This window comes from Vicia villosa, linkage group LG4 (genome assembly GCF_029867415.1).
Source record: "Vicia villosa cultivar HV-30 ecotype Madison, WI linkage group LG4, Vvil1.0, whole genome shotgun sequence".
NCBI classification, from domain to species: domain Eukaryota; kingdom Viridiplantae; phylum Streptophyta; class Magnoliopsida; order Fabales; family Fabaceae; genus Vicia; species Vicia villosa.
The window spans coordinates 188,702,658-188,712,795 of NC_081183.1; the positions used below are offsets into that span (position 1 = coordinate 188,702,658).

General features: G+C 30.2%; 1 protein-coding gene across 1 annotated transcript; it reads right to left on the reverse strand.

Annotated features, from left to right (window-relative positions):
• Nucleotides 1–2,444: 2,444 nt before the first annotated feature.
• LOC131596444 (clathrin interactor EPSIN 1-like) lies at nt 2,445–9,458 on the reverse strand. The gene is made up of 11 exons (XM_058869093.1): nt 9,256–9,458; nt 9,071–9,122; nt 8,236–8,315; nt 8,038–8,116; nt 7,819–7,902; nt 7,559–7,704; nt 7,194–7,448; nt 6,336–6,475; nt 5,934–6,127; nt 4,765–5,137; nt 2,445–2,940 (listed from the first exon to the last, which is right to left on the reverse strand). Exons 1-11 carry the CDS (start codon nt 9,294–9,296, stop codon nt 2,717–2,719), a joined length of 1,668 nt encoding a protein of 555 aa, XP_058725076.1. The 5' UTR covers nt 9,297–9,458; the 3' UTR covers nt 2,445–2,716.
• Nucleotides 9,459–10,138: the final 680 nt, after the last annotated feature.

Here is a 10,138-nt window from a genome sequence, read left to right on the forward strand (position 1 = left end):
AGAGTTTGAAGGAGAAAATTCCAATTAAGAGTATCAAAGGCTTTAGCAATATCAATCTTAAGAGCAATGTTACCACTAAAGCTTTTATTGTTCAGAATGTTAACAGCCTCAGAAGTAAGACATATTCCATCTTTTATGTTCCTACCAGCCACAAATCCCTTTTGCTCATTGGAAATCAAAAAAGGAAGAATGGAGGATAACCTATCAGCTAAGACCTTAGAAATGATTTTAAATTTGAAGTTGGCTAAAGCAATAGGCCTAAATTGACTTATGGAGTTAGCTTCCTTGCATATAGGGATGAGGACCAGGTTATTAGCATTATAGTTAGGCAGCAGCCAGCTTTGGGAGAAGAATTGGAGAACAGCAGCAATAACATCAGATTTAATAAGCTCCCAGTATATATATATAATCTTTAAAAAGAATAAAATAAATAAATATTTAATATACATGAATTTTTTTATAATAAAGTTAAAAAATATTTTTATTTTATATTACTAAAGATTTAAAATAAAATGCTTATAAACTTTAAACTATCATATCATTTTATCTTTAATTCCATTTATAAATTATTATTTTTATAATATTTTATCTACTGCACTTCTTTAACATATAGTTTTGAGTTTGGGAAAAATATTTTTATTTTATACCATGAAAGTATTAAAATAAAATGTATATAACATTTAAATTATCATATCACTTAATATTTAGTTTATTTTTAAAAATAACTATTATTCACAATATTTTATTTACTTCAATTCTCTAACATATCTTTTTTCGATTTGAGAAATTTTTTAATAATAATTAAATCAACATGATATGGAAAACTTTAAAATATTATTATAAAAATCAAAATTTAAAAATATAAAGAAAAATATACTATAATATTTTTAATTTTTATAAAAAAAATAACGATGTTACTTTTTATTATTATTTAAATTTAAATCTGAAATGTGGAAAAGAGAGATTTTTAACTTATATTTTTAAAATGTTAAATATATATATATATATATATATATATATATATATATATATATATATATATATATATATTGTATTTATATTTTTTATTTATTATCTATCATAAATTAGTTATATACATTTTTTAATATTTGTTTTTAGATATTTGGATATTATATAATTATATCAATTTTATTAATATTTTTATATTTTTTATTTGTATTTATTATTTAGAAAAACTAAGTAATTCATGATTATATAAAAATTATAATTTTATTATTAAACAAAATAAATAAAAGAGAATAATTAAAAAAGCATAATTTTTTAACATTGCAGTGGGATTTAATACATTAAAGAATGTTAAATGGGATATAAATTATAAAAAATTTATAACATATCTATTTGACATTTTTTTTAAACAAAACTTATTTAATATTTATATTTAAAATTAAATATATATTTATAATTTTTATTATATTATTATTATTAGTATTGGAGAATTAAAGACTTTTTGTATAAAAAATGAGATTTAAAATAATAAGATATAATAGTGCTGATTGAATATATTATTATTATTATTATTATTATTTTTAATATTATTATTAGTTAGATATTATATAATTATTATTAATACTGGTGGTTTAATATTATTATTATATTATTATTATTATTATTATAAATATTATAATAATAATTATTATTTATCTTAATATAGAGTTTGTATAATTAGAGTTTGTATTTTATAATTAGAGTTTTTATTAATAATTATTAATGTAAAATTAGTTTTTTTTAAAATAGAATTATGATTGATATTAGAGTGACATGTGTCAAAAGTTGTGAAGAGTTGTTATCATGATGACACATGGCTAGGGTTGCCATCATGACAACCTTGCATTTATATATAAGATATCTATCAAATAGTTTTGTTAATCCATCTCAATTGTTTGCAGTTGTATGAACATATTTCACTTGTATACCTATAAGGGTGAAGAATGCTTGCCGTTGCAAAGACAATGAAATATTCTCATTAACAAAACTATATATTTATGAAAGACCAAATGGATATGAATATAAGCCACTTGCGATCTTTTAAAATGAAAAGCAATTGAATTTAACTTGCTAACAATTTATGTGTTCTTTTGGGGTCTTTATTGAATGTTGGAATTGATTAATTTTTAAAATTAACGTGTTCAAATCGAGCAACATTACTTTTTAACTAAAATAATATTATTTCACATTAGATTATAGATTACATATTAGTTTAGTTTTGCAGTAAAAGGATTATTCTATAACCTATTATTCCTCAACTTCAAAATTCTCTGACTTTTCTCTCCCCCGCCATTTCCTCCCCTCTTTCTATGTCCAACGCAAAGACAACTATTCCGAATGAGAGAAGCTTTTGATCTGACAATCCTATGGGTAAACAGTGCTTTTGAATTGCAGCTGTAATTATCAGAGCACAACCAGAAGGCTTTTCATTCAACATCTTTAACGAATGAACGAGACTAAAAAACCAAAAAAAGGCCAAGGCAACCATGCATTTTACAATTTAAAGTAGTGTCACCAAATCTTTGGGCACTGCAGTATACTGGAACTTGTAATCAACATTAAGATGCAACAGTAACATGAATCTATAATAATATAATCACAATAGATTGAAAAATACATATTAACAAAATCCAACATGCCAAATAGCTCAACAATCTTGATAATGCCGACACACAAAGAATAAGTGAAAGGAGTATACAGCTTGTTAATTTTACTTTTGGAACCCACCAAATTGATAATTTTGGCTGCCAAAGTTCGAAAACATGTCGTCTCCAGTTGTTGGCTGTGAAGGAGTGCCACCATACATACCAAGGCCAGATCCTGAACCCATGGCTCTACCCATGTAAAATGCAGCTGGAGGGCCTTTCTCTCTTTCATCTGCCCCATCATTCAATCCACCCACAATTCCAACATCTACAAGGGATACTTTTTTGGCTGCAAAATAATATAAGATAATTACAGAAGCTGCTAAAATAATTGGTAGACTAGTACAGTGCACTTATTTCATGAGCGCATCATTTAACCATTGACTCGTGATTGTGCACATACATGGGGAGCAACAGGGAAGTGGACAAACACACGAAGTAGTTTTTAAACTGGTCCATCAACCAAACTTATGTACATAATCTTGTGCAAGAGACTTGTGCATCATTTTTCAAGATAACACATACTACAATGTGATGCATTAATCACCTTTTAGACACTAGATTGAATCCCACAAGACTAGAACCCTAAAAAGTAAATTATGCTTTGGATGTTCATAGAATTTTAGATTGGTTCTAACTTCTAACTCAACCTTACAAATGTGATTTGTAAAGTAAAGATTGTCCACATTTATAAAATATGCTCATGTCATCTCTCATCCAATTTAGGGATCTTAACACACTCATCACGCACATGACTAGACATCTAGGGTGTGATTCAAGTGCCGCTATAGCAGAAATCATTGTTGTCAGAATCGCGATCAGACTCGTGAAATCCATGGATTTTGCGATTTTGCTCACCTTAAACGATTTGAATCGTGAGTAGAATCCTAATTCAGAGTAAAATTCCTATAATATATATATATGTATATATATGTACATATATATATATATATATATATATATATATATATGTACATATATATATATGTATATGTAGATAATATGTATATATGTACATATATATGTGTGTGTGTATATATATATATATATATATATATATATATATATATATATATATATATATATATATATATATATATATATATATATATATATATACGTATAATAGGTATGTATATATATACGTATATATACATATTATACGTATATATATATATATATACGTATATGTACATATATACATATTATATATATGTATATATATATGTACATATATACATATTATATATATGTATATATATATGTACATATATATATATACATATATATATGTACATATATATATGTACATATATATATGTACATATATATATGTACATATATATATGTACATATATATATATGTACATATATATATGTACATATACATATATATATATATATGTACATATATATATATATATATATATATATATATATATATATATTATGCGATCTTGATTTCCCCTTTTGATTCAACAAAACTATTTGAGTAGAATCCACCGATTTTGATTGCGATTTACAATTTTTCGATCTTACTATCCTCTTTCGATTCAAAGTAAACTCTCGATTCTGACAAACCTTGGCAGAAATTTGATGGCAGGCAGTGTAATAGATTTTGGATAGACTTTAATAGCATATTAAAATTTGGGTTATTACTAACTCAACCTTACAAAACCGACTTGTAAGTTGAAGGTGCTCAAACATTATTAACACTACACAGATGATATCTCTAAGTAATGTAAGATTATATCTACCCTTCACACCCAACACAATGAAAGGTGTCGGAGAATGCAAAGAAGGCAGCCCAAATGCCACAATTACATGGCTAGGGGCGGACCACAAAAATAGCGGAATTTCCAACTGATGTAATCATGGATGAAAAGGACCGTGCAATTACAGATTATTTGAAATATGCAGGTACATGATTTTGTGTTTGTGAGTGAAGACAGCAGGAACATGATTTTTTGTGTTTGTGAGTGAAGACATGCAGGTACATGATTTCTTGTGTTTGTGAGTGAAGGTATGCAGGTACAGAGTATATAGCAGCAACTTAACACATAATATACTATGCTTTGAAAAAGCTGTTAAAGTAGTCAACATAAAAACTTACGAGCAGATATATTGAGATCAATCAACCCACGGCTTAGGGAATCAGCCCAAATGCCAGATTTCACCTGAAAAGCATCTTTTTTAGGTGAAACGACCGCTAAAGATTTAGCACTTGTACTACCATCGGTAATAGCATTAGGTGAGGGCTGTGAAGATACAGTATCAGATTGAGAAGTAAAATCGCCAAAAAGATCAGATCCATCAAAATTATTTAGTGGAACAGAAGCGAAGGGATCAAAAGTGCTGTTATTCACAGGAACAGAGTTTTCCGACTTGCTGTCAGGCTGCACAGCCGGTGCAGGAATGGAAAACAAGTCAACTGTTGGTGTAGCTGAAGAAATGGCTGGTTGTGAAGAAAAGAGATCCACTTCTTCCTGTCCATGCAATCAATAAGATACACATAAATGGAATTTAAGCACTGAATGAAAATGTGAAGAAAAGAAGTTAAGCAGGTAAATCAACAATTCTTTCAAAAAATACCGAAGTAAAAAACCAAAGTTTTTCCCCACTAGGTGGTGGGTTTGACCACATGAATCCAACAACAGCATACTATCTTGCCATGAATTAATTCCAATGATAGATCATTTAATTCTAAATCTCTCTTAATGGTTTGGGCTATAGTTTTCCATTTATCTTTAATTATTTAACTATCCACCCACCACCCTCTATTTAGTCACTCTCTCTTGTAGTTCTAGGAGTCTCCTAAACAAACGTCCAGATTCGTTATTCTCTAATATGAATAAATTATAATCAGTTTAATAAGCTGAATAGTTTTTATCACAGCAATTAATACACACGTGTGAAAATTTATGCAACACCAAATATCTGCCAATGGTGTACCATGTTCCACCTCATGGCTCTTCCTTCCATACAATTCCAGCATGCTAACTTTTACAGTTGAGGGATTTCAGTCTCAAATTTAGTTCAGTTATAGTTCATCATAAATAATAGACCAGAGATATTTACATCAATGGAGTAGAATGCAGTCTAACAATCCTATTCAATATTGGCAACATTCCCGCTATTGGAGCCCCAATGAATGTGGAATCTAGAAGTTTTGAGATAGGACCTACTTAATGGGGGAGATTCATGCCGTTAAACATGTGAATACATGGTAGATGACATGAGGAAAAAAATGCAACACAAAAATTATAGGTAACGAAGTCTAACCTGTGGTTGAGAACTAGCTCCTTTGTCCATTTGTGGTGGTGCTGATACAAATGCCGCATCTGCAAAGAGATCAACCTCTGACACATCATTAGTTGCTGGTTTTTCCACAGAAACAGATGTTGGAGCATCCATGAGGTCACCAATCAAATCTTGTCCAAAGAGATCAACCTGGTTTGAGCTCCCAGCTGTAGTCTCTGTTGAAAAAAAAAAATACAAATTCAAAGATAAAAACTAGTCAATTACTAAATTTGATATTATGAAAGTTGCAGGTGCACCACACATAAAACAGTAAAATGAGCATCCTGGTAATTTAAACTCAGCTTAAAAAGAATAACTTAATGCTTCTCTTCAATGAATTGAATCAACAACTACAAAGTTGAAGACTGTGTTCAGATTACTTACTAGTAGACGTTCCTCTTGGATCAAAATCATCAAAGTCATCCTCAGTATCATTTGCAGTTACACTTGTACTTTGGGAAGGAACTGAACTTGCATTTGCAGATGACTTTGAAGCTCTTGATGATATCTTCTCCTTACTTTTACTGCAAGGAAGACATTCCGAAATAAGAATACGGGTAACAGAATAGAATGATTGCAGTATGAAGAGGCAGAAAAATGTGTCTATCCATGCATAAGACAAAAGCAATAGAAAGTAAAAGGATGGGTTGAGATAAGTATCTCAATTCTCAACCATTAGCCATATTCTTACATAATGTTTTCAAAAGTCAAAAAAGCTTGTTGAGATATCTATCCTGTGAGCATGTAGTATGTATTGGGTTGCCTGCCTTTGACTAGGTACAAATTTATTTCAGCTTTTATATAACTTTAATCAGTTCGAAATCTTTGTTATGGGCACTTCCCAACATTTTAATTGTAATAGATCAATAAGATACATTCTCTTCTCAAGAAAATTGAATCATAAAACCTATAAGAAAATAAAACAGAGCAAATTACAATTAGTGCCCTGCTAACTAATATTATTCAAGGAAATGTTTTCCAGAAGATAATTCATTTTTAAATAACAAGTTTCCATGATGAAGAACAAACACTAGTGTCGAAGTTCAAGCCTTTTTTTCCCCCAACAATGTATAAGGTAAAGAAAGATATAAGTAGTTACTACTACTACTAGGTACACCAGATTCAAACTTTGGAACTAATATTTATCGCAATACAATCTAACTACAGTTTGGAACTACTGAACAAACATAAAATACATTTACCATTATTTGCAGACTATATTAGCAGTTAGACACACCCTACCTGACAGACCGTGCAGAACCCTTCTTGAAGGAGTTTTCTTGATCGTTACTTGAGACACCATGGCGTGATTTTCCTGAGTAATCGTTGTCTACTTTATCTTCATCATAGCGCCCCTTGTCTCCATAGCTATCACTATACCTATCATTGTCTCTTGAACCGAAACCTCCATATTTACTACTGCTCTGGGAACTCCCACTACTAAACGAGGTTGTCCCAGATTTGTATGTGATTCCACTAGATGAAACTCCAACATACCTAAATTAAGCACCCCAAAATAAAAACAAGAAAATAGTTTGCTGAGAACATAATAGTAGCTTAGTTTAACAAATCATTATCGGATTGAAATATTGACAAATTGGACATACTTGTCACGGTTTGCAGCAGCTTTATTTCTGATTTGACTTATTTTTTCTCTATCATTCAAAAGGGACACAATGTTTTCTGACTTCTTCCTCACATTGAGTCCCACATCCTTCCCACTGGGCTCAACATATTCAAAACTAGAAAGTGCCTTTACCAATCAAAATAAATTATGTTTATGTAAGAAAATGCTCTTATGATTTACTAATCAGCACTGTTAAGAACTGCAAGACAAACAAGCTAAATACAGGAGAATGGCACTTACAGAGATCTGAAAAGTATGCTCTATAATGTCATCAACTGCACGTTCAGATCCATGTGATACCAAATACTCTATAACAGCTAATGCCTGGCATCAAATAGAAAGGAAAGTGAGTTGTTGTATCAACTTCGGAAATGCAACAAACAAAAAAAAACCTCGCCTTTGTACCTTAAAATTTTAAGCAATAGTAACATGATTATAAATATATTTAGATATTGTTACCTTGTATACATATCGCCAATCCTTTCCAGTTTCACTCAATCTTGTCCAAAGGACATTCATAACCAGCTGACATTCAGTACTGGAAGGTACAGAAGAAGCAATCAACTAACTTACATCAGAAACTTTCTCTTTGAAAACCAAAAGAAATTCAAAAGTTAAAAAGCAATATAACACCAAAAGCAGTAGGTAGCTATTTACAATTTTTTGGTAGCCGTTGCAATCTCTGCCAGAGCAGTACCATGAGGACCCCAAGGTTCATCATCAGTTGCATCCAACACCTAAATTATAAAAATTGACGGGAAAAACCAACAAAGCAACATCAATGGATTGTATGTTGTGAGGCACTAGCATGGTAATGAATCCACATTCTTATTTTTCATTCATATATATAATTAGTGATACAAAATCTTCAAAACATTTTGAAATTCTGAATAAATAGAAGAAGAGCCTAGGCACAATGGTTGGAGTTGCTTACAAGTAAAACAAAATAAAACCAAAAACATTATTAACATGTGCAATTCTCTTTTTAAGCAGTACTGATAAAACAACAACAGCCAAGTCTTATCTCACTAAGTGAGGTCGGCTACATGGATCAACTTTCGTCATAATGTTCTATCCAGGACCATGCTTCTATCCAAATCGTTAATCTCAAAATCTTTTTTAATAACGTCTCTTATAGTTTTTCTAGGTCTCTCTCTACCTCTAGCTGTTTGACTCATCTCCATCTGATCTATTCTCCTTACCAGATAGATTCCTAAAGTTTGTGATTGTATTGTATGAAAACAAAAACTAGCATCAACAAGTTATTCAAAAAAATATACTGATAATATGCTGCCACCGTCAACTCTCAGACAAATTTGATTCAAATCGATTTCTGATAAATGCAAAAATCCTTATAGAGAAAAATATACAAATTAATTAATAGATACAACAGAAGTTCAAATCAATATATCAGAATTTCTAAAACGCAAACAATAATAGCAGGATTTTCAATGAAATCTATGCAAACAATATCAACGGTTAGAATCTTCACCTTCTGTTCGATTTCGGGAACCTTAAGCACTTTCAGATTCACTTCTCTTTTTCTGTTCCAACGAAGCAATAAAATCAAATCAAATAATCACAAAGAACAATACGAAGATTGAAATATAATTCGAATTTGATCATTTGAAAAACGAAAATGATAATGAAAATTGAAATGCGAAAGGATTAACATACATTTCTCGAACGGTTTGATCGAAGACTTTCATGAAATCCATGGCGGATCTGCGAAACGAGAGGTTTTAGATCTGATCTGAAGGAAAAGGATATGAAGATGCGTAGCGTTAATTGAAGCAAAAATCGATGGATTCTATTGCGAAGTAGCAACGATTTGAGATCTCTATTTTCCTTTCTCTTTTTCTGGTTTGGTTACAATATTATTACTCCTACATCCATTTTTTTTAATTAAAAAAAATGAGATTATTTAAAATATGCATTTTAATATATATAAAATAATTTTACACCGATATTCTACCCAACCATACCGATATATGTTTCAGGTAGAACGAAATGATCACCGGCCGACCAAGGAGCCACAATTCGCCTAGAGAGTTCGCGGTATAATGGAGCTATCATATGAAAAAGTACATGTGATCGATATTTAAGATCTATCTAACGGTTCTCCACTTCTCCGTATCACGGTATAAAAGAGCTATCATATGGAAGAGTGCATGTGATTAAGGGTGGAAATAAGTTAGGCTAGGCTTTATAAGGCTTGGGTCTGACCTATGATAAACTTGAAAGGTCTGGGCCTGTCATATGGCCTATAATAGTTTTTTTTTTGTCTGACCTGACCTGATAGCTTATTTAAAAGTCTATTTTTCATTATGGTTTTCAATTAATCCATATTATTTAAAAAAATCTTATAAGTCGTCCTATATATACATATATAGGTCGGTCTATTTAGCATTTGTTCTAATATATATGCATATATAGGCTTGCCTATTAAGCTTTTTTTTTCTAATATACGTGTAAATATAAGCCGGTCTATTTAGCCTATTTATAATATACATGAAAATATAGGTTAGCCTATAAGGCTTCATAGGCTTTTTTTAATAGC

What these genes read in the sequence shown, in the direction of transcription:
- LOC131596444 (XM_058869093.1), bottom strand. Translation starts at nt 9,296, where the DNA reads ATGGATTTCATGAAAGTCTTCGATCAAACCGTTCGAGAAAT. An exon ending in GATCAAACCGTTCGAGAAAT is followed by an intron (nt 9,123 to 9,255) that starts GTATGTTAATCC and finishes TCGTTGGAACAG; the next exon opens with AAAAAGAGAAGTGAATCTGA. An exon ending in TTCCCGAAATCGAACAGAAG is followed by an intron (nt 8,316 to 9,070) that starts GTGAAGATTCTA and finishes TTTATAATTTAG; the next exon opens with GTGTTGGATGCAACTGATGA.